This window comes from Mixophyes fleayi, chromosome 6, assembly GCF_038048845.1.
Source record: "Mixophyes fleayi isolate aMixFle1 chromosome 6, aMixFle1.hap1, whole genome shotgun sequence".
Lineage (NCBI taxonomy): Eukaryota > Metazoa > Chordata > Amphibia > Anura > Limnodynastidae > Mixophyes > Mixophyes fleayi.
The window spans coordinates 5,703,579-5,731,191 of NC_134407.1; the positions used below are offsets into that span (position 1 = coordinate 5,703,579).

At 36.3% G+C, this 27,613-nt stretch overlaps 1 protein-coding gene across 2 annotated transcripts; it reads right to left on the reverse strand.

Annotated features, from left to right (window-relative positions):
• TECTB (tectorin beta) lies at window positions 1-27,504 on the reverse strand. 2 transcript variants are annotated; one of them, XM_075215114.1, is made up of 11 exons: window positions 27,386-27,504; window positions 26,625-26,839; window positions 24,584-24,774; window positions 19,304-19,446; window positions 19,128-19,200; window positions 17,400-17,503; window positions 6,608-6,691; window positions 3,872-4,034; window positions 3,169-3,238; window positions 2,515-2,547; window positions 1-311 (listed from the first exon to the last, which is right to left on the reverse strand). In XM_075215114.1, exons 2-11 carry the CDS (start codon window positions 26,698-26,700, stop codon window positions 259-261), a joined length of 990 nt encoding a protein of 329 aa, XP_075071215.1. In that variant the 5' UTR covers window positions 26,701-26,839; window positions 27,386-27,504; the 3' UTR covers window positions 1-258. The 2 variants fall into 2 exon arrangements, with proteins under 2 accessions (XP_075071215.1, XP_075071214.1); XM_075215113.1 differs by having other exon boundaries at window positions 26,625-26,842.
• Between the last annotated feature and the right edge of the window lie 109 nt (window positions 27,505-27,613).

The window sequence follows — 27,613 nt, forward strand, 5'->3', positions numbered from 1 at the left end:
TTGTGAAACAGATAGGAAAAAACTCAGAATATTAAGTTAAGAATCTGAAAGTTGAGTCCAACCTCATAGATAATATTTAGTCTAGAACATGTTCCAGTCTCAAGGCTTTGTACAGGAACGGTGCTTGGGACAGAGCCATGGAATCTGCTCTGAGGCTCATCTGAGGAGGCCACTTTCCTGAGGGCATGTTTATGGTGGAAATGGAGAGGACCATCTTGGCCATGTAGGTGAGGAGGTCACTCTGAGGTTGTTTAGTTTTTAGCAAAGCATCCTGCAGATCCCCACAGTCAGGAGCAGATGGTACATGATATCTGAGGAAAGAAAGACCAATGAGAACCTTAGAACAAGTTGGATTTATACATTCATTCATCCTATACTAGCATCATTAAACTGTAAGCTCTTGGGATCAGTTATCAAACTTTTACCTCTACTTATAAAACACAAATATATACGTACTTAATATCATTTAAATTCATTTATAGTATTTGTTACCTTTCAGACTAGCTCAACCTGTTTCAGTGATGACAAAATTACAAAATTACTGGTGCCATCTTTCATGGATTTGGTTCAATATTTGTCATCTATCAACTCTGTTATCAGTATCTGGGATATGGTTTACACCTTCAACACTTGTAATCTATGATTTATCCTTTTCCATATAGTTATAACAAATTGTTTCAGGATTTAGCCCTTATGCTAGCAAAGTATTCTATATTTCCATGGCCACTAAACAGACATATATATATATATATATATATATATATATATATATATATATATATATATATATATATATATATATATATATATGTGTGTGTGTTTTAACTCTAACCCTAACAACTTTAGTTAAAAACAATGCCTTTAGATATGCACATAGTCGATAGAACAACTGTTCATGTATCAAGGTCTTCTACTTCCGACCCATCAATGTTCCTTGTTACCAGCAAATAATTCAGGGCATTGTCCTGAGACGTTAGTCTTATGTCTTGTGGCTCCAGAGTCAATACACCAAACATGCTTTGATGACTCCACAATGCTGTTAATGGCAGCCCTAATACAGAAGTGCTCTCACCCCATTTTATAGCATTTTTGAGCTGTTGGTTATTTGGTTCTTTGGCTGATTCATTCTCGCTTTCCAAACTCCTCATGTGACCGATAGGTAACCAGGTTTCTTGCACACAAATCATTTCACATGGTGCACGATGCTGCCTAACTCTTGTGTCCGCTCTATGTGTAGATATCCACGAGCTTGTCATTGACATATTCTAATGCTAGCTCATTGCCTGGTCAAGCACCAAGTCAGGTTACAAGCAGGTCATTGCTGGCAGGGAGACCAATGCTACATAGACAGTTTTCATTTGTTTTCCAAAACCACATTGGCCACATGATCTAACTTACTTCTTCTATAACCCTGTAGTGTAATACAAATCATTGCTGACATTTCTTCTTTCATTCACTGAAAGTAGCTCTACCCACATTTCTTTTGCCGTTTTACAATTGCTTATGTGCACCATTTCATCATTATCAAGGGAGATGGTACTTTGTGTATATTTCCAGAAATCTTCCCTTATTAGTAGCTTCTTCGCTGTAAACTTCCATGACTGGTCGTTCTGGTTTGTCAGAGCGGCCTCTGTGAACTTCATTGAGTTGCAATTTATCTTAAATTTCTGACTTGCACAGTTGTCCTTTTAGCAGAAGATAATTCAGGACAGGTGTGTTGAGGTTAATGAAGTTTTTAAGATAGAGCAAATCTTATAAGATGCTTCTTACACTGCAGAAACACACGTCACGGTCAACCGTCAGTTTCAGGTTTCCTCAGTTCTTGTCTTTTGTAAACTTTATTAGCAACTTTATGATCAACTTTATGCAACTTCAAAACACATCCAGTACAGTTGCAATATATATTTAAATAAACATTATTCTAATATTCCTCTACAGCCAGTCACATCGCCCCTTACTAATACTACAGGAAGAAGCAAAATGCTGGCGTGATCAATGGCATTTCTGATATAATCTACTGGGACACAATGCTGGTATAATGATTGGAGGAAGTTTTGGTATAATCAGTGGGTAACAATGTTGGTATAATTAATAAAAGAAAGTTAAAAGGTGCGAATGTTGCAAAATGTTATTTCTGCTCCTTATATGTTCATTATGTGCACCCACTGATTATACTATTACTGTGCACCCACTAATTATACTATTACTGTGCATCCACTGATTATTACAGCACTGTTGCCCGTTATACTAATATTGCCCATTTGCACCATCCAGTGATTTGTATCTTCAGTGCATGTTATGGTAATCACTGATACTTTGTGCACTAGGATGGGAATTGTAATAGTATTGCAGTAAAATACAGTAAATCTATGATTGACTATCTTTTTGTCACAACATTACCTTATTGTACTGTACTAAAATAACATCCCACAACGAAAATATTTAATTTGACAAAGGTATAAAGTACACCTAAATAACCCCCCCCCCCTCCCCCCCAATGCGTCATTAACTTACCTGTGAGACTGGATATCATGAAGGATGCAGAACCTTAAACACAGGAAAGGAGAACAAGATAAATAACGTATTTACTGATTGCTGCAGCAAACACTCTCTGGTTATACTTTTCATGGGGTTGGCCACATTAGATCACAAGCTCTTTGGACAAGTTTCACAGGACAATGTGTCTTTGATCGTTGCGTTATTGTAAATTTCTATTTATGTTTTTGTGTTTTAAGCAATTGTTGATGTTATTTAGTTCCACCCCTTATTTATATTCTTGTTGTCTGAAGTGATGGATAGTTCTACGACACTGAACAAAGACATATATAGAGTTACAATGTATCACTCAGTATGGACGGTCTCATGGGTAGTGGGGCGCAAAACAGATTGTCCACTTTTTGCTGATACAATGATCTTTCTCAGCTTGTCACAGTTCCATATTATGTAGCATCATTACAGTAAAACTCTTATCTTACCGGTGCTCATATTATATATATATATATTAATTTATGGATATTCCTGATGGTGAACATGGATATGACTGAGCGCGGTTTCTCTTTCTAATACACGTATGTTACCCATACACCCTGGATTGTCAGCTCTGATGACACAGCAGCATTGGGATAGACTCCTATTAGAGTGTGAGCCTCGGGTAACGGGGAAACTTACTGTGGATGACGAATTCTGCCACCAAGACGCCTCCAGTCTGTTCTTTCTGTTGCTTCCGTTTTCCACACGTCTGGTGACGGAGAAGGAGCAGAAATTATTCTAGAATGTACTAGGGCTGTGATATGTATTTAACGTGATTCCTCGTGTATTATGGTGGTTTGTGACATAATACACAAGTACACACCAGCTACACAGGATGAGAAACATGTACTCACCAGCTGTAGAGAATTATAAACATGTACACACTAGTTTTACAGAATCAGAATGATGTAGGTTACAGCTACACAGGATCAGAAACAAGTACATGCCAGCTACACAGGATGAGAAACATGTACACGCCAGCTACACAGGATGAGAAACATGTACACGCCAGCTACACAGGATGAGAAACATGTACACGCCAGCTACACAGGATGAGAAACATGTACACGCCAGCTACACAGGATCGGAATCATGTACACGCCACCTACACAGGATCAGAATCATGTACACGCCAGCTACACAGGATCAGAATCATGTACACGCCAGCTACACAGGATCAGAATCATGTACACGCCAGCTACACAGGATGAGAAACATGTACACGCCAGCTACACAGGATCAGAATCATGTACACGCCAGCTACACAGGATGAGAAACATGTACATGCCACCTACACAGGATCAGAATCATGTACACGCCAGCTACACAGAATGAAACTTACCACAGGGCAGGAGAACTTCTCACTATCGCACAGGTAGGTCTCACAGTGCAGCCAGACTCTGGATAGTTTTGGTACATTCTGGAAACGGAAGGCGTCAAACTGAAACGTTGCCCGGCTGTTCTTCCCGTTTTCATGCACTATAACCGTGTCATCTGATGCACACCTGTAATGAGACAAAATGTAATCACCCTTAGAATACAGATCCATGCGGGGTGACTATGTCGTATCAGAGCAAACAGGTCATATAACATACAACGGTTTATGGTCTTATGGGAATCTTTGTAAACTGTGCAGTGATTCAAACCTACATAACCATCTTGAAAATCACCCCAGCTGATTACATTATTTTTAGCTCTGTCAGATAAAATATTGTCAATAGGGTATTTGTTTGGGAGCAATAGGCATCATACTACAAGTAGATAAACTGACACAAGGTTCACTTAAGAATAAAATATAATTTAATGTGTTTAAAGTGATTTTAGGTTGTGTTACTTCAGATCCTTCTCCTCACTAGGGAACTGATTCATTAAGGAAAGTTAAGTAAAATATTGAGTAAATTTTCTTACTTAATTTTTTTGGACAAAACCATGTTACAATACAAGGGGTGCAAATTAGTTTATTATTTTGCACATAAGGAAATACTGGCTGTTTTTCATTTAGCAAACAAATATTTGATAGCTTATTTGTACCCTGAAATTCAAAGTTAATCTAGGACATGCCCTATCCCAAATATAAATCTGCCATCACATTTTAAATTTACCTCCCCCTCCAATGCAACATGGTTTTGCCTTACTTGCTCACTTTTACTTAAGTGTCCTTAATGAATCAGACCCTATCTAATTATCTGGCCGCTTACAAGTCTGAGATAATTATGCTGAATTATAATAAATTGAATTTTAGTCAATGGGTCGAAACTTCACCCATTCCTGGGCCGGGGCAGATCCTCAGCTGAGTGACTGAATCTAATCTAACAATTTGGCAACAACAGTCCAGATGTTTGATTCAATGCAAATACAAAGATGGTCAATTGTGATCTTCCAACCAGATTTTCCAGGTGTCACAACTGACGTGACAAATATCCCGATCAAATGTTGATGTGGATGAACATACAACCATAAATCACCATGAAGCACTGGATCCTGGTTCTTACAAGCTTGTACTGATGTGGATCACCAGATCTTTTTGAACCCATAACACAGAAGGTCATTAATAGCGTACAATACGGCTGCAGTGCAGCACTGCATCCTCTTGGTGATGTCTATTAGTGCCGGCGCACATGCATTTTCTCCAAGGTGCAGGAATTTGTGGGTCAAAATGGCAGCATTTTCGGAGAAACAAGAGTTGACGCAGAAGAAGCAGCTGTCTAAGTTTGGTGTATGTGCACCCGTGCCCAAAGTTTTTTGGACCAAAGATAGTTGATGAGGTTGAAAAAAATACATGAGATTTCATTTTGCAAAATGAGATTATTAGAATCAGAAAGAAGGGGAGCAGAGGACACAGTTTTAGGGGAGTCATTGCTTTGGTGAAGTTGCACAAGCATTTTCCAGCCACAAAAACCTCTGAGCACATAATTGTACTTATAGTCTGCAAAACCATCTTCCAAGAGCAGAGAGTAGGCTGTGTACCATGAAGTTAGCTGGGTGGACCATCTAGGCTCACCAAACAGATTTCCAGTGTGTAGTCCAGTGTGCTTTATATAAGAAGTCCAGTGTGCTTTATATAGGAGGTTCAGTGTGCTTTGTATAGGAAGTCCAGTGTGGTTTGCAACCCAATAAGGTTTAAAACAGTGGTCAGGGAACAGGGGTAAATTACCCCAAATAGGGTAAAAATGAAATTCCTGGGGTAATGCTGCAGATTCACATGCTGTCAGTTGGATTGTAGACCCCTTTAAATGTGAAATTGCTGTTGTACCAGAAGAGCCTCAAGGGTTGGCAGAGGCACTCTTTGAGCTTCAGTGCAATAATGAAGCACGTATTGCATTTGAAAACAATGCAGATCTGTCATATTTTTGTCAACAGCTGCAAAGGCATCAAAATTGCACATGAGGAGGCAGCCAAAAAGTTGCTGCCTTTTGCAAAAACCTACCTTTGCAAACAAGGATTTTCCACTCTAACGAACTTAAAAACAAAGCAGAGAAATCGATTGGACAATGGAGACTGTATCCAAATTGCTCTGACATCAAAATGCCCCAATATTGATGTTCTCGTATCAAAAATGAAGCAACATTATTTCTCCAAAACCTGAAGTTTTAAAGCTGAAGCTTTCAAAGAAATCTTGAATAGATTCAATAACATTTTGAATTTCAATAATTAATATATGATTTTCTTCCTTTCAATTCAAGGGGGTAATGTTGGCGTATCTAAATATATTTGGGGGTAAAAGGTAAAAAAGTTCCCTGACCCCCTGATCAGAAAGCTGCCCACCCGCACATCAATGTGTTCATTTTGCATATTCGAAGAACCAGAAGATCAAAGGCTAATTTTAGTCTTGCGCACCAATGACATCTCCTGACGACTGATAATAGAGCGGAACAACCATATCACTGAGGCCCCATTGTTTCCGCTCAGGTGATGTGGTCGTCTGAACAAATTTTATGAACTGTCTGATAAGATTATTAATGCTCCACTTGAGCATTATTAAGCAAATATGGTGGTCTCCGCTCCCCCCAAAACTGCCAATATTGCTGTGTTTGCAGCCTGAATAAATCTGGATTGCATCAGAGATCAGAGATCTTACCCTTTACTGATGAGTTGCCACTGAATATGATAGGCGTAATCAGGAGATGGAGTCGCCCAGCAATAGTTTAACACCACCTTGAACCTAAAAACACAAATTCAGGAGAAGTTATAATGTAATGCTGGTTCATTCACAATTTGTCATTGACTTACACCAATATGTGTCCAGTTGTGTTCCTTCTGGAAACATAATAACACAATATTTATTATTATTTATTTATAAGGCGATTATAGAAAGGTTATACATATAGAAAGGACCTTTCTATAATTGGTTGACGGAGATCACATGACCGCCGCGTGATTAATATTGGACGATTGAGATCACATGACCACCGCTTGATTCCTATTGGATGATTGAGATCAAGTGACCACAGCCTTTCAGTATAAAGTAAACAGTGCAGGTATCAAGATTATCATTAGTTGAATTAGAATAGATGGACCATCTACTTATCAGCTGAGATTAGAGTCTGATTCTAACCCCGTGTTCGTCATCTTATCCACGTTCTAGTTCAACTTGAGAGGATGATAAGCTCTATCACTGGATATTTTCTGGGACCATCTTCCTGATCTTTCCCCCTACTTATGACGGCTAGAAGAGAGGATAAGTAAACCATAAACCATATCCATTTACTATATACTGTGACTTGTTCACCAAATAATGGTGGGTTCTTATCTACTGAGCTAATGCTAAAAGTACATTACAGCCGTGGGGAGAAACCTATTCAGGGACCACTAACTTTGAGCGTTTTTGCTCTAAGGATAAATATATATGACGATGCACTGACACAGTAATAGAGATACGATAAATATATATGACGTTGCACTGACACAGTACTAGAGATACGATGAATATATATGACGATGCACTGACACAGTACAAGAGATATGATAAATATATATGACGATGCACTGACACAGTAATAGAGATACGATAAATATATATGACGATGCACTGACACAGTGCTAGAGATAGGATAAATATATATGACGATGCAATGACACAGTGCTAGAGATACGATAAATATATATGACGATGCACTGACACAGTGCTAGAGATACGATGAATATATATGACGATGCACTGACACAGTGCTAGAGATACGATAAATATATATGATGATGCACTGACACAGTGCTAGAGATAGGATAAATATATATGACGATGCAATGACACAGTGCTAGAGATACGATAAATATATATGACGATGCACTGACACAGTGCTAGAGATAGGATAAATATACATGACAATGCACTGACACAGTACAAGAGATGGGATAAATATATATGATGATGCACTGACACAGTGCTAGAGATACGATAAATATATATGACGATGCAATGACACAGTGCTAGAGATACGATAAATATATATGATGATGCACTGACACAGTGCTAGAGATAGGATAAATATATATGACGATGCACTGACACAGTACAAGAGATATGATAAATATATATGATGATGTACTGACGCAGTGCTAGAGATATGATAAATATATATGATGATGCACTGACACAGTACAAGAGATAGGATAAATATATATGACGATGCACTGACACAGTACAAGAGATATGATAAATATATATGACGATGCACTGACACAGTGCTAGAGATACGATAAATATATATGACGATGCACTGACACAGTACTAGAGATACGATAAATATATATGACGATGCAATGACACAGTGCTAGAGATACGATAAATATATATGATGATGCACTGACACAGTGCTAGAGATAGGATAAATATATATGACGATGCACTGACACAGTACAAGAGATATGATAAATATATATGACGATGCACTGACACAGTACAAGAGATATGATAAATATATATGACGATGCACTGACACAGTACAAGAGATATGATAAATATATATGACGATGCACTGACACAGTACAAGAGATATGATAAATATATATGACGATGCACTGACACAGTACAAGAGATATGATAAATATATATGATGATGCACTGACACAGTACAAGAGATACGATAAATATATATGACGATGCAATGACACAGTGCTAGAGATACGATAAATATATATGATGATGCACTGACACAGTACAAGAGATATGATAAATATATATGACGATGCACTGACACAGTACAAGAGATATGATAAATATATATGACGATGCACTGACACAGTACAAGAGATATGATAAATATATATGACGATGCACTGACACAGTACAAGAGATATGATAAATATATATGACGATGCACTGACACAGTGCTAGAGATACGATAAATATATATGATGATGCACTGACACAGTACAAGAGATAGGATAAATATATATGACGATGTACTGACACAGTGCTAGAGATACGATAAATATATATGACGATGCACTGACACAGTACTAGAGATATGATAAATATATATGATGATGCACTGACACAGTACAAGAGATAGGATAAATATATATGACGATGTACTGACACAGTACTAGAGATATGATAAATATATATGACGATGCACTGACACAGTGCTAGAGATAGGATAAATATATATGACGATGCACTGACACAGTGCTAGAGATAGGATAAATATATATGACGATGTACTGACACAGTACTAGAGATATGATAAATATATATGACGATGCACTGACACAGTGCTAGAGATAGGATAAATATATATGACGATGCACTGACACAGTACTAGAGATATGATAAATATATATGACGATGTACTGACACAGTGCTAGAGATGGGATAAATATATATGATGATGCACTGACACAGTACTAGAGATACGATAAATATATATGATGATGCACTGACACAGTACAAGAGATACGATAAATATATATGATGATGCACTGACACAGTGCTAGAGATACGATAAATATATATGACGATGCACTGACACAGTACTAGAGATAGGATAAATATATATGACGATGCACTGACACAGTACTAGAGATAGGATAAATATATATGACGATGCACTGACACAGTACAAGAGATACGATAAATATATATGATGATGCACTGACACAGTGCTAGAGATAGGATAAATATATATGACGATGCACTGACACAGTACTAGAGATAGGATAAATATATATGACGATGTACTGACACAGTACTAGAGATATGATAAATATATATGACGATGTACTGACACAGTGCTAGAGATGGGATAAATATATATGACGATGCACTGACACAGTGCTAGAGATACGATAAATATATATGACGATGCACTGACACAGTGCTAGAGATAGGATAAATATATATGACGATGCACTGACACAGTACTAGAGATATGATAAATATATATGACGATGTACTGACACAGTGCTAGAGATGGGATAAATATATATGATGATGCACTGACACAGTACTAGAGATACGATAAATATATATGATGATGCACTGACACAGTACAAGAGATACGATAAATATATATGATGATGCACTGACACAGTGCTAGAGATACGATAAATATATATGAGGATGCACTGACACAGTACTAGAGATACGATAAATATATATGACGATGCACTGACACAGTACTAGAGATACGATAAATATATATGACGATGCACTGACACAGTACTAGAGATATGATAAATATATATGACGATGCACTGACACAGTACTAGAGATACGATAAATATATATGACGATGCACTGACACAGTACTAGAGATACGATAAATATATATGACGATGCACTGACACAGTACTAGAGATACGATAAATATATATGACGATGCACTGACACAGTACTAGAGATACGATAAATATATATGACGATGCACTGACACAGTACTAGAGATATGATAAATATATATGACGATGTACTGACACAGTGCTAGAGATACGATAAATATATATGATGATGCACTGACACAGTGCTAGAGATAGGATAAATATATATGAGGATGCACTGACACAGTACTAGAGATACGATGAATATACATGACAATGCACTGACACAGTACAAGAGATAGGATAAATATATATGATGATGCACTGACACAGTACAAGAGATACGATAAATATATATGACGATGCACTGACACAGTACAAGAGATAGGATAAATATATATGATGATGCACTGACACAGTACAAGAGATACGATAAATATATATGATGATGCACTGACACAGTACAAGAGATACGATAAATATATATGACGATGCACTGACACAGTGCTAGAGATACGATAAATATATATGATGATGCACTGACACAGTGCTAGAGATACGATGAATATACATGACAATGCACTGACACAGTACAAGAGATAGGATAAATATAAATGATGATGCACTGACACAGTGCTAGAGATACGATAAATATATATGATGATGCACTGACACAGTGCTAGAGATACGATGAATATACATGACAATGCACTGACACAGTACAAGAGATAGGATAAATATATATGATGATGCACTGACACAGTGCTAGAGATACGATAAATATATATGACGATGCACTGACACAGTGCTAGTGATAGGATAAATATATATGATGATGCACTGACACAGTACAAGAGATAGGATAAATATATATGATGATGCACTGACACAGTGCTAGAGATATGATAAATATATATGACGATGCACTGACACAGTACAAGAGATAGGATAAATATATATGACGATGCACTGACACAGTACAAGAGATAGGATAAATATATATGACGATGCACTGACACAGTACAAGAGATAGGATAAATATATATGACGATGCACTGACACAGTACTAGAGATGGGATAAATATATATGATGATGTACTGACACAGTGCTAGAGATTCGATAAATATATATGCGATGCACTGACACAGTGCTAGTGATAGGATAAATATATATGACGATGCACTGATTCAGTACTAGAGATAGGATAAATATAAAGGACGATACACTGACACAGTACTAGAGATGGGATAAATACATATGATGATGCACTGACACAGTACTAGGGAAACGATAAATATATATGACGATGCACTGATAAAGTACAAGACATACGATAAATATACATGATGATGCACTGACACAGTGCTAGAGATACGATAAATATATATGACGATGCACTGACACAGTGCTAGAGATAGAATAAATATATATGATGATGCACTGACACAGTACAGGGGATACGATAAACATATATGACGATGCACTGACACAGTGCTAGTGATAGGATAAATATATATGACGATGTACTGACACAGTACTAGAGATACGATAAATATATATGATGATGCACTGACACAGTGCTAGAGATTCGATAAATATATATGCGATGCACTGACACAGTACTAGAGATAGTATAAATATATTGACGATGCACTGATTCAGTACTAGAGATAGGATAAATATAAAGGACGAAACACTGACACAGAGCTAGAGATGGGATAAATACATATGATGATGCACTGACACAGTACTAGGGAAACTATAAATATACATGACGATGCACTGACACAGTACTAGTGATGGGATAAATATATATATTGATGCAGTGACACAGTGCTAGAGATAACATAAATATTGTGAGGATACCGGGTTTAACGTAACCTTCTGCACCGCACAGCTGGCCTACCCGGTACCTACCCAAGGTTCAAAATCATCCAGGCAAATATCCAAAATAATACAAATAAGTTTATTTAACAAAATGGTAGCACAAAACAGCAATAAACATATTTAAATAATAATTTGTAACAAATAACACTACAGTCAGGGCAACATCAATACTCCAGTGACCAAATGTCCCTTTCCTGTCAGGGGCAAATATCTATATCTCAACACCAGCCTGACTTCAGCTATCACTGGGTAGTGAATGCCAGTTTGCTGTTCTCTGGAGCTGGTTTTTAAAGGCAAACATTACCTCCTTAGGAGTTTAAGGACCTGCCTGATTGGTCCTTTTCTGTGTTTACCTTTTCACAGGTAAACATACAGACAAAGGGATAGCAGATGAGTCACTCCTGATTTAATTAGGGACAGATATTGTTCTGTTGCTATACAGCAGAGTTTGTTTAAACAGGAGAGATCACAATCCAGACACATTTACATTTAAATACGCAATGCAGTCCTCTGTAATTAAACATAGAGCTCTGTCTGTGGGCCTTCCCTATGCTAGCACACACAGACCCACAGCTAAACAACGACAAGCGACCCCCTGGTGTGATGTGCATTCATACAGGACTGGTGGACAATAATCCTTTTTCCTAGGCTGACACAATGGACTAGTCTGCAAGATAGCAAACCATACGGCATACATTTTAACTACTTTCAAAATAGAATATATACAAGCTTAAATGTGACTGACAAATATGGGGAACCAGAGGGCTAGAAAAATGATATGTTTTTATAGTCCACAGTTAGTAAGAAACGAGGTGCAGACAGGTTGAGGCGATATTAATACCTCGTTTCCCCACAATATATATAACGATGCACTGATACAGTACTAGAGATAGGATAAATAGATATGATGATGCACTGACACAGTGCTAGAGATAGGATAAATATATATGATGATGCACTGACACAGTGCTAGAGATAGGATAAATAGATATGATGATGCACTGACACAGTGCTAGAGATAGGATAAATATATATGACGTTGCACTGACACAGTACTAGAGATACGATAAATATATATGATGATGCACTGACACAGTACAAGAGATACGATAAATATATATGACGATGCACTGACACAGTGCTAGAGATAGTATAAATATATATGATGATGCACTGACACAGTACAAGAGATACGATAAATATATATGACGATGCACTGACACAGTACAAGAGATACGATAAATATATATGACGATGCACTGACACAGTGCTAGAGATAGTATAAATATATATGACGATGCATTGACACAGTAAAAGAGATACGATAAATATATATGACGTTGCACTGACACAGTGCTAGAGATACGATAAATATATATGACGATGTACTGACACAGTGCTAGAGATACGATAAATATATATGACGATGCACTGACACAGTACTAGAGATGGGATAAATATATATGACGATGCATTGACACACTACTAGAGATACGATAAATATATATGATGATGCACTGACACAGTGCTAGAGATGGGATAAATATATATGACGATGCACTGACACAGTACAAGAGATACGATAAATATATATGATGATGCACTGACACAGTGCTAGAGATACGATAAATATATATGACGATGCACTGACACAGTACTAGAGATGGGATAAATATATATGACGATGCACTGACACAGTACTAGAGATACGATAAATATATATGATGATGCACTGACACAGTGCTAGAGATACGATAAATATATATGACGATGTACTGACACAGTACTAGAGATACGATAAATATATATGACGATGCACTGACACAGTACTAGAGATGGGATAAATATATATGATGATGCACTGACACAGTGCTAGAGATAGGATAAATATATATGACGATGCACTGACACAGTACAAGAGATACGATAAACATATATGATGATGCACTGACACAGTGCTAGAGATGGGATAAATATATATGACGATGCACTGACACAGTGCTAGAGATACGATAAATATATATGATGATGCACTGACACAGTGCTAGAGATAGTATAAATATATATGACGATGCATTGACACAGTAAAAGAGATACGATAAATATATATGACGTTGCACTGACACAGTGCTAGAGATGGGATAAATATATATGACGATGCACTGACACAGTACAAGAGATACGATAAACATATATGATGATGCACTGACACAGTACAAGAAATACGATAAATATACATGATGATGCACTGACACAGTGCTAGGGATAGTATAAATATATATGACGATGCATTGACACAGTAAAAGAGATACGATAAATATATATGACGTTGCACTGACACAGTGCTAGAGATGGGATAAATACATATGACGATGCACTGACACAGTACTAGAGATACAATAAATATATATGACGATGCACTGACACAGTACTAGAGATACGATAAATATATATGATGATGCACTGAAACAGTGCTAGAGATAGGATAAATATATATGACGAAGCACTGACACAGTACTAGAGATACGATAAATATATGTGATGATGCACTGACACAGTGCTAGAGATACGATAAATATATATGACGATGTACTGACACATTACTAGAGATACGATAAATATATATGACGATGCACTGACACAGTACTAGAGATGGGATAAATATATATGATGATGCACTGACACAGTGCTAGAGATAGGATAAATATATATGACGATGCACTGACACAGTACAAGAGATACGATAAACATATATGATGATGCACTGACACAGTGCTAGAGATACGATAAATATATATGATGATGCACTGACACAGTGCTAGAGATACGATAAATATATATGACGATGCACTGACACAGTACTAGAGATGGGATATAAATATATATGATGATGCACTGAAACAGTGCTAGAGATAGGATAAATATATTTGACGAAGCACTGACACAGTACTAGAGATACGATAAATATATATGATGATGCACTGACACAGTGCTAGAGATACGATAAATATATATGACGATGTACTGACACAGTACTAGAGATACGATAAATATATATGACGATGCACTGACACAGTACTAGAGATGGGATAAATATATATGATGATGCACTGACACAGTGCTAGAGATAGGATAAATATATATGACGATGCACTGACACAGTAGAAAAGATACGATAAACATATATGATGATGCACTGACACAGTGCTAGAGATACGATAAATATATATGATGATGCACTGACACAGTGCTAGAGATACGATAAATATATATGACGATGCACTGACACAGTACTAGAGATGGGATATAAATATATATGATGGTGCACTGACACAGTGCTAGAGGTAGGATAAATATACATGACGATGCACTGACTCAGTACTAGAGATAGGATAAATATAAAGGACGATACACTGACACAGAGCTAGAGATGGTATAAATACATATGATGATGCACTGACACAGTACTAGGGAAACGATAAATATATATGACTATGCTCTGACACAGTGCTACAGATAGGATAAAAATACATGACGATGCACTGACACAGTACTAGTGATGGGATAAATATATATATTGATGCAGTGACAAAGTGCTAGAGATAACATAAAAATTGTGAGGATACCGGGTTTAACATAACCTTCTGCACCGCACAGTTGGCCTACCCGGTACCTACCCAAGGTTCAAAATCATCCAGGCAAATATCCAAAATAATTCAAATAAGTTTATTTAACAAAATGGTAGCACAAAACAGCAATAAACATATTTAAATAATAATTTGTAACAAATAACACTACAGTCAGGGCAACATCAATACTCCAGTGACCAAATGTCCCTTTCCTGTCAGGGGCAGATATCTATATCTCAACACCAGCCTGACTTCAGCTATCACTGGGTAGTGAATGCCAGTTTGCTGTTCTCTGGAGCTGGTTTTTAAAGGCAAACATTACCTCCTTAGGAGTTTAAGGACCTGCCTAATTGGTCCTTCTCTGTGTTTACCTTTTCACAGGTAAACATACAGACAAAGGGATAGCAGATGAGTCACTCCTGATTTAATTAGAGACAGGTATTGTTCTGTTGCTATACAGCAGAGTTTGTTTAAACAGGAGAGATCACAATCCAGACACATTTACATTTAAATACACAATGCAGTCCTCTGTAATATATGACGATGCACTGACACAGTGCTAGAGATACTATAAATATATATGACGATGCTCTGACACAGTGCTAGAGATACGATAAATATATATGACGATGCATTGATACAGTGCTAGAGATGGGATAAATATATATGACGATGCACTGACACAGTACCAGAGATACAATAAATATATATGACGATGCACTGACACAGTACTAGAGATACAATAAATATATATGATGATGTACTGACACGATGATAGAGATACAATATATATATATATGACGATGCACTGACACGATGATAGAGATACAATATATATATATGACGATGCACTGACACGATGATAGAGATACAATATATATATATATATGACGATGCACTGACACGATGATAGAGATACAATATATATATATATGACGATGCACTGACACAGTACTAGAGATGGGATATATATATATATATATATATATATATATGACGATGCACTGACACAGTACAAGAGATACAATAAATATATATGACGATGCACTGACACAGTACAAGAGATACAATAAATATATATGACGATGCACTGACACAGTACAAGAGATACAATAAATATATATGATGATGCACTGACACGATGATAGAGATGGGATATATATATATGACGATGCACTGACACGATGATAGAGATGGGATAAATATATATGATGATGCACTGACACGATGATAGAGATGGGATAAATATATATGACGATGCACTGACACGATGATAGAGATGGGATAAATATATATGACAATGCACTGACACAGTACTAGAGATACAATATATATATATGACGATGCACTGACACGATGATAGAGATAGGATAAATATATATGACAATGCACTGACACAGTGATAGAGATACAATAAATATATATGACGATGCAGTGACACAGTACTAGAGATAGGATATATATATATGACGATGCACTGACACAGTACTAGAGATACAATAGATATATATATATGACGATGCACTGACACGGTGATAGATATAGGATCATACACGATACACATTAGGGGGAGAAGTTTAGTTATAATGTTTTACCTGCTGCTAAGTCCTTTCGCTTCGACTCCAGCGAATAAATCTGATCCAATGTCCGATGTCTCCACCACAAATGGAGCTTCCTTTTGGGTGGTAAACTTTGCATTCTTTCCCAAAAAATCAAGCACAAAACATCACCCAAAAGTACAGATTTGATGCTGAGAGTTAAAACATTAATATATAATTGATTGCACAACCAAATTAATTTTAAAATATGCTAAAAATTTAAAATGAATAAAATATGTATTAATAGACTGTGGTGTCAAAATGTGTAATTATTCCATCAAAGATATATGAAAGAACATTTTCGGATTCCTCCACTGTTATAGAATATTCACCACTGAATGTTTAGCAATTAAAGAGATTAGAGATATTGATCAACAATTGTAATTGTAAACAAAACAACGGGTAACTGCTGTCTTAAAGAATTAGAGATATTATCCGATCTCCGACTTTTTTCATCAGTCTTTGAATTTTTCCGCTAGTTTATATGATCGCATATTTTACTTTAACTTCATACATACAGCCACATACATGACCGTGCAGTTTGTTGTTACTAGTGGTAGATACTAGTCATAGACTTATGTTGCATCTGATATATTAGATATTACATTTTTCCTTCTTTTTTTAATTCTAATGAGTTTTCTTTCTTTATTTTGTAAATACACTTAGGTATATTATACTATATTATACTGGGTAATAGGATGCAGATAAGCTATTCCTATTAAATAGAACAGACTTCTGGGCAATATATAATTTATGTCAGCTAAGGTCTTTATTTATGAATATTTTAGTTTCATTTGGTAAAAAATTGAGGCCTAGTTGGCGGTATTTTTCATTCGCACCCCATGCGCTAACATTTTAAGTTACGGCTCATAGAGCCACCATGTATTTGGCATTACCCAGAAGTCTACTCTCTTTAAGAGGAGTGGATTATTTGCATATTACCTCAGGGGAGTAGCTTAAAGTTTTACATGTTTTGGATAACTTTTTCAGTGGGTCAGATAAAAAATACAAGTAAGTTTATAGAAATGTGATAATGAAAATATCACTATGGTCTATCACAGGATCATATTGGGCTGTTCGCCTGTTTCCCCAGATGTCGATCAGCCTGTGAGGTCGAAACAACATCAATTCAGACCAAAGTCCAGCCAGGTATACTGGTAAATGTATTTTACAGATCTGTGACTGTGAAGTCATTAATGGGCCACACTGATTGGTCCAAAGTGATCCAATAGTTAAGCTGGATCTCCATATGTGTGACCAATTTAAACACAGATCCTAGCCAAGTGTTTGGAACCATGTTGTATCAATTCCCCCATGTGGTTTAGATAATTATTGGCAGCTAAGTTAATTTCAGGAATTAATGGACTAGTACTAATACTGGCATTTTTCAGAAGTCTGTTGTGTCACCAGGAATTGGTTATTTCCATGTTGTCCCCATGCACAAGATTAAAAATTAGCATAAGTCTAGGCTGAAAATATAGTATTCCATAAGCTGTTCAGAAAATTGCATCCAACACTGATGAGCTCTAATTAGAGCAAACCAGTCTCTACATAAATAAATATCAGGACAGAGGGGCTTAGCTAACCACTCGCCTCTCATTTCATAATACGGGATTACGTTGATTTGGTTTAACCGCAGTTCGATAGGAAATTCACATGAGAATGTCTTTTCTACTTTGGCTCTGATAGGAAAAACAGAAGATGGGGGAGCTTTGAAAGACTCACAGCGTAGAAATTGAGAGAGAGTTGACTTTCAAATGATCCCGAGCTCCCATTCTTCACGTGAACTGTGGCTACTCTAGAAGAAGGAAAAAAATATGTAAGACTAAAACATACATCAGCGGAAGATGCGTTGGGTGATTCTTCCTCGAAACGCGTCGACAGCTGGGGAGCAGACCTACCTTTGGTCAAAGGCAGCGTGGCTGACCAGGTAGTTGGACTGGTAGGTGCAGGTGAAGGAATAGTTCACTGGCTGGCTTTTGACGATCAGGGTGCTGTCGTTGGAAACTATTGAGTTGTAAAAATGGTAGATTGGGTTCTTGAACTGGAAAAAAAAAAGCAAAATTATTCCCTTTTTATTGTGTTTTGCAATGTATTTGATGAACAGATTTCATGCATTGTAATGTACTTCGGTCACAGATAAGATTTGACTAACACAAGGTTCATACTTTATGGAATAGACTTTACTAAATAAGTAATCTCATTAAACAAAAACAATAGGACAGGGGAATACCTGGTACTGTAGGTGACAGGAGACAAAGGGGCTCTTAACCAACCCTCTTACCCATTGTCCTTCTGATGTTCATATCCAATGGAGACCATTAATACAATTCAATAACATTTATACATAAGGTTGAGAAACTTTATTCACCACCTCCCTATTCTTGATGAGAATTACCATTTTTTCTTTTAGAAGTCAATACATATGAACTTAGTAGAGACCTGGATGAATATTATTATTACGTTTCCAATAAAAATTATGGGACATATACTGTGCAGATATTTAAATACATTTGTGGTTTTATATATCCATTGTACTGGTTTATTATTAGGGTTATTGTTTAGAATTCAGTGTTTGATTTCTTTAAATCAGTTTTATATATATGTAATTTCCATCCATCTAGCCCTATGTCACAATATTTTATAGGTTATCAAAATATTAGTGTTGGGTTCGATTTTACATTGTGGTAAATTCCGACACAGAGGAATCCTAAACTTAAACTCTGAATCTGTGAAAAAACGATTGAAATATAAGTAGACTTACCTCCATACCGACGCCGTAGATCTCCGATCGACAGCAGGATGCTGACTGCAAGTGAGTCCGACTACTGAGGTGTCCGTCACTAGACTGACGTCATTGCGACCTCTATCACTTTTAATGCCAGGACCCCGCAGGTTAAGTGTTTAAACACTTAACTTGACATTGCCACTTTAAATTAAAAGTGATAGAGGTCGCAATGACGTCAAGGTCTATGGACACCTCAGTAGTCGGACTCACTTGCGGTCACCATCCTGCTGCGATCAAAGATCTATGGCGTCGGTATGGAGGTAAGTCTGCTTATATTTCAATAGTTTTTTCACAGATTCAAAGTTAAAATGTAGGACTCCTCTGTGTCGGAATGGTGGTAATCGTGAAAACGGTCAAAAACATCATTCTCTCACAGCTGATTGTTATTGGCATTGTCCAATGTTTTGTACCATTTTATGGGCAGAGTCCACGGCGATGCCTTCACCATATATATCTATATACAAAGCATTAGAATATGGAGACTGCAAACAATCCCAGCAACGAAATGTACATAATGCCACTATAAAATAGTAATCAAGCCCAACAAATAAATGATAATAATAATAATAATAATAATAATAATAATACTTATGACACATCCCTTGAAAAAGTCACAGAAGTGACGAAACCGGTCAGGACATAACGCGGACAGGATACATGAAACGCCCACACTCGATCGTAGAGGAAGTTTTTTCAGCTGACGGCACACACCAAAGACCAGCCACCTTTCCTCCGGAACACCTCATACGGGGATTATCACAAGTACTCTGGGCGTTTTGCGCCTCATATCCTCATATCTTTTGTCTCATGTTTGGAACATTTTTTCCCGTACTCTGGGACACTACCATTTAAGACCTATTAGTGGTTTATGAGATTTTACTCTATTTTTTTTGTCAACCTATTTGTGAATTATTTACATTTGATGTACGGACTAATATGTTTCTTGAATTGTTTTCGTTATCATTTAGTGAGATTACATATTTAGTAAAATCTATTTCATTTTACAAAGAGCATTGTTTCTATACAGATCATACCTCATTTACTTTTACTGTCTAATAGCGCTGGAATATCATTTCTATCTTTATACCTAATACAAGTTTTGATCACCTGGTATATTCAATCTAGCAGCTTTGACAGGACATAAGTCTTTTTTACCTGGCTCAGTGGGCATATCATCTGTTTTATTCATACTTCATGGGTCTGATTCATCAATGGACTAATACTGAGCGCAATGTGCGTTAGTTTTTAAAACGCACGTAAATCGAGTATACGTAAGCCCAAAATCATCAAGGAGCTGATGTGAAGATATGTTTGTTGATGAATGCGGGTCTAGGGCCGCTCTGCTCTAACAGACACTGCAGGATAAGTCCAATACATATGTGGAATATAAAGTCACAAAAGAACGCACAGAAAAGAAAAGTTTGATTAATGTCAACTGTTATCAATGACAAAACATTAAAAAACTTTTTCCATGAAATAGGTTTATTAGATTGTTATGAATGTACATAAAATACATTGTTACAGTTGCCCCTGATTACAGACACATGTTCTAGCTGTATACACAGCCGTCATCACTAGTAATCAGCACTTACACCTGACCTGTAGCTGGTGCAAGTGATACGCCAGTATAACACGTACCTGAGAGATGCCCAAAGCTTGAATCTGAGGTGATGCGTGCGCAGGAGCTTGGCACGCCCTTAATGTACAGTGGGTTGGGTACGTGTCCCCAACTACGAGTAGACCGACAAGGACTTACCCGACTTCAGAAGGCAGAAGGTGGCAATGACGAAAAGATGGTAACAGCGAAGCTTTGAAATCAGTAAATTCCAGCATCGCGATGAATACACAAGCGGCATACAGAAAGTCATGTGACTCTCTGGGACTGTACTATTATTAGGGGTCTTAAATGAGTAATGCAGGGAGCCGCGGAATGTAAAATATTTTCCAGCAACCCTTCTACTTTGTACATTTGTAGGCTCCCTGCATTACTCATTTCACACCCCTAATAATAGTACAGTCCCAGAAAGTCACATGACTTTCTGTGCGCCGGCTTGTGCATTCATCGCGGTTCTGGCAAGTAATGAGTTCAAAGCTTCGCTGATAACATCTTTTCGTCATTGCCACCTTCTGCCTTCTGAAGTCGGGTAAGTCCTTGTCAGTGTAGTGGTAGTCGCGTTAGTGACTACCCCCGATCCAACAATTATTAACACATTCAAATGTTGAATAGAAATCCGACTTTGTTCCCCCTTCTATGGCAAATGTTATATTTATACCACATATAATATGTAGCGGCAGAAAATACACATAAATGTCAAAGATATTTAAATATTGTGACAAAATATCATCCTTAATAAGAGGATTTCACATAATAATCTATCACTGTAAGAATATGATTTTATAGTAAAAATAAACATACTAACACCCATATAAATACTGTAGATCTGAGTAGTTTAATGCTTTGTATTTCTTATTCTCAATACCGGTTTATGGAAAATAAAAAATACAGTTCATTATCAGGTCTAAATGAATTATGATATGAGAAAATGAAAGAAACATTTTATTGTAATGCTTATTTAGAAAGTAAAAAATATAGAAAATCACTATGTAGTGAATAAGAATATAAAGATAAAATACATATTGTAATTTACTCAGTAATCCACTGGCCTGGTAACTGTATCCTACAACTATAGTTCTGGTAAAACGTAAATGCTTTTTATATATTTGCATTTTTGTATTGTCTACATTAAAAAAACAAAATGCTTTTCTCATTTTGACAACCAAGAATGAATTATTTTTATGCCTTTTAGTGTTTTGCCATTTTAGAAAGTTAAGATTTTGCTCTTACCCTGCTGTATAACACATAATTACATTTTAAAGAAACAATGCAATAAACAGTACAATCTCCCGTGTTACATAGCCTGCCAGAGTGTGTGTGGAAATAATAAAATAAATAAAATTGGATAAATAACATAATTTTAATTTAGAAAAATAACATAATAAACAACAAATGTCAGTTCACCCAACGTTTATTTTTCAATTCACTAGTATTTAAGCGAAAACCTATTCAAAGAAGACATTTGTTGTATTAAATTGCAAACCAACAGGAAGCACAGATACATTACTAGGTATACATAATATTTTGTCTAAGTAACAAACATTTGAAATATGTCTATCTAAAATGTGTGTGAACAGCCCACCAATAAGTGTTTGAAGGTAGAAACTTATTCCATGTGCTGTATTCCATTACTTACTGCAGAACTGAATTGATTCATTGTTACTTTACACTTAATTATGAATGGAGGCAGATAAAAATTTACCTGTCTCAGACTTTCTTTGTTGTATTTAGTCCTGTGCTACTCTTCAGTCTTAAACAATATTAAAACATTAGCACTACTGTGTTTATAAAGCAATGCAAGAATGTTACTATTTTTCCTAACAGTTTGACCTGTAGAGGGGCTTTTGCATCAGATTATATGAATAGTATTCTTCTTGACAGTTCACCTATAATGTCATATGGTTTATTTGTTTTATCTTGTAGAATAATTAAAGGGTTATTCTACTCAAACATGATTTTCCATAATTATCATCATTAGACTGGTCATTACAACTTACTGGAACAACCCTCAATACTTCCACAAGGATTTCTCCTTAAAACTGTGTAATTAAAATGATTGCAAGGTTGGTGCCTTAGTATTCGCTGCAACCATAGAAATAATCAGTCTGATTCATGATCGGACGTTGGTCTACTTGCTTATCGCTTCTTGCGGACCTTACACCAATGAACATTATTGCAAGGAAATCATGTCTGATTGCAAATAACACTAACGACTGCCTATGAGATGATAGGCAGAACAGGGGAGGGAAGGATGGGATGACCGTAGGTCATGTACGCTAGGGAAGTGCTGTAACGTTTAGGCATAAACATAACCGTACTTACACTCAGATTCAAATGGAAATGGATCTTGAGATCCGTTTGCATTTGAATATGGCCGGAACCATGAACAAGTTCCGCGCTCTTTTGTAAAAAGCAACTTACATGCAAGTTACGTCCAAACATGACTCAGGCCCAATCAGTACAGTCCACAGTTTGCTTCCATGATTATAGATGTTGCCACAAAGTATTGATCATTAAGAAGCTGTCTGTCAAATGGCAGCAACAGTGTGTTTTTGGTTTTAAGCAGGAAATTTCAGGCAGAAGTTCCCGTTAAAACAGGGTTATTCTTGGAAGTTGTAGTACCACCGATCATAATGATTTTAATTAGACAATATAATTTTTAGATGAAATTACAATTTATACGAAAGCAGTCCTTTCTGTAAATACTTTTCCTTTCAAATAACACATTATCTCAAGAAGAAAAGTACGGTCTCATAGACTTTGTGCCCATGTACTTACCTCGGACTGTGTACCGCAATAGGACTTATTCCTTGGGTTCAAATCAGGAATAATGAACTGGTAATATCCGGACTCGATCACCCCATTATAACACACCCCTCCCAGGGCCAACTGGTTAATCTCCCATCCATAAGGACACTCAGGAATTTTCGCCACAATAGATTTGGGATAACAGTGAACTATAATCACATCTGAGAGACAAACAAAACAACAATATTAGAATTAACAGCAATATTATAATTTAATTAACTTAAATTCTAAAATAGTTAACATTTAAGTTGCTGGCAATAACTGTATGCAAATATTTATTTTAATTGTTTGCAATTGTTAGTATCCAGTTGCAAAGACTTTAAGGATATTTACGTACAAAATGATTTATTATATATTCATGTCCCCTTAAGATAATAAGGTAATCTGCTAACATTGTTAATCATTTTTCTACCATATAATGTAGACAGAAGCATAACTTGACTAATGATTGATTTACCCACGATTTCAGCAAAGTCCCTATAAAGTTACCAATTAAGTTACCTCTTATAGCAAAAGCGACAGGCAGGAGAAATCAGAATATCTATGAAAACTCATCTAGTAGATTGAAGACAATTTTAAAACGTTGTTATTTTTCTACCAAAAGTCAGTAACAATGTACAATAATAATAATTTGCATATCATCTAATTATCTGTAATATAACTGAGAGTTATGAGCTAAAAAAGAAATATTGGGAGTTCTTTAGCAGCAAAAAATCAATTTCTTAGCTTATTTAAAGTTTCTTTCATATCCAATGTTTCAAATAAAATATTTTGTCCTACTCTACTTCTTTATACTATCAATAAACTAAATAAACTACCAATAAACGAAAGTACTGGTGATTATTTTAAGTTAAATGCAAACACTACGGATTATTGACTCATATGTAAACTATTCCTAATGAAGAGTTTAATGATGCATAAATCTAGATGATTTAGCAGAGGCACATAAGCACTGCAGAGATATGGAACAGAAAAAGGAACAAAAATATGACAATTCTATAATAATTTTACATTTAGGGCCTGATTTAGAGTCAGACGCAAGTTCTTTTGTTGAGCGCAAAAGGCACTTTTGGCCAAAGATCTGTCTCAGTTTGCAGTCAGACTGAGGCGGATCTCCACGTTTGCCCCTCTCTGCACTTAGAGGGGTGGAACAGGGGAGGTAGTGGGCGAGCCGAGCAATGTAAAGGCATTCACACTCTTTACATATATCATCATCATCATCTATTTATATAGCGCCACTGATTCTGCAGTGCTGTACAGAGAACTCACTCACATCAGTCCCTGCCCCATTGGAGCTTACAGTCTAAATTCCCTAACACACATACACAGACTAGGGTCAATTTGTTAGCAGCCAATTAACCTACCAGTATGTTTTTGGAGTGTGGGAGGAAACCGGAGCACCCGGAGGAAACCCACGCAAACACGGGGAGAACATACAAACTCCACACAGATAAGGCCATGGTCGGGAATTGAACTCATGACCCCAGAGCTGTCAGGCTGAAGTGCTAACCACTGAGCCACCGTGCTGCCCTATAATTTTGAGTTGAAAGCAGCTGCAAATAAGTCTCTAGGAGACGGATCTTCTGTGGGTGCTTTCAGCTGGTGCAAGAGACCTTGATGTATTAAAACACAAAGTAAAAAATAATTAAATTTAAAAAAAAAAAGTGTGCACCCCCTCCCAAACAGCATAACCAACCCTTGTGCTGTTTGAGGGGGAAAGAACAATTTTTATTTATTTTTTTACATTTTTATTTACTTAATTATCTGTTTTACAGGACGCTGTGCATGATACACTTACACGCCAGCCCATAAGGCAGATAAAGAGGTTTGTTTGTGCAATTTGCACAGAATTCTAAGTCGCACGGATCTAAAGATCTGTGCCACTCCAAGTACTGTGCAAATTACGAGATGCAGTTTATACTAATGATTTCAGTGTAAATTACGACCGACTCTAAACGAGGTCATTAATCTTCAGACACACTGTAATCTTCCAGGACAGCAGGACACTCACCTGCTTTATTGGGAATGCACTTTCCTGCAGAGCTTGCAATCAAAATGGCTAACAAATTTAGAGTAAAAAGCACCATTTCTTCCGAGTGGATTTACAAATAAATATTTTAGCAACAAAGCACCACGTGATGATGACGAGGGACTTCTGAGGTCTCAGAGATGAAGGATTGTAAATTTGAATATCTCCATCCCTTGTTTTTCTCCCTGTAAGAAATGCTGCTGAAAAATGTGTTTAATTACTAGATTTATCAGTGAAATTTGGCTTTTTAATATGAATGAAAAAAATTTTTTTCATTCATTTAACAAAAATGAATGAAAAAAAACTGTTTAACAATTAGCAATCGGACATAACTTCCTAAACAAATTTTTATCCTGGGGTAACATAAAAAAGCATCAAAACTCACCCTGAATTTTACATAAAATTGGAACCTGTTTATGAATATAAAGGTGCACCTAGATTTTCTATAACTGTATTAAAGTCATATTGTATATGCAAAAAAACATCAAAAATATCTAATAAATAAAATATTGCACATACATTAAGTGTAAATAAAAACATAAATTAAATAGTAAATTACCTTGCTATTCTCCTTTTATTATTAATCTTTATATTCATTTGCGTTTATAGTAAACAAAATAACTTAATATGAGGTTTTATTATATCTTAGACATCTGTTTATTAAAACGTTTCCTGTTTTCCTGTAAAAAGTGTTTTTTCTCTTTTTTTATTATTGTTTTATAAAATAACACATTGTAACTTACCTGTTTAGTTCAGTTCTTTGCAATCCAGGTGATCATAATTCCTCATTATCCGCAGTCATTGACCTAAATGTCTTTCTTTATTATTCGTGAACCATCTGAGTGTTCCTGAACTGCTCTTTCCCCTTTTATAGTCTAGAGTGTAAATAGGATCGTTCTTCTCCGGATAAATGTCAGCTGCCAATAATGATCCAGTGTTCACTGTCTCAGCGCTGCCTGAAACATTCTCTG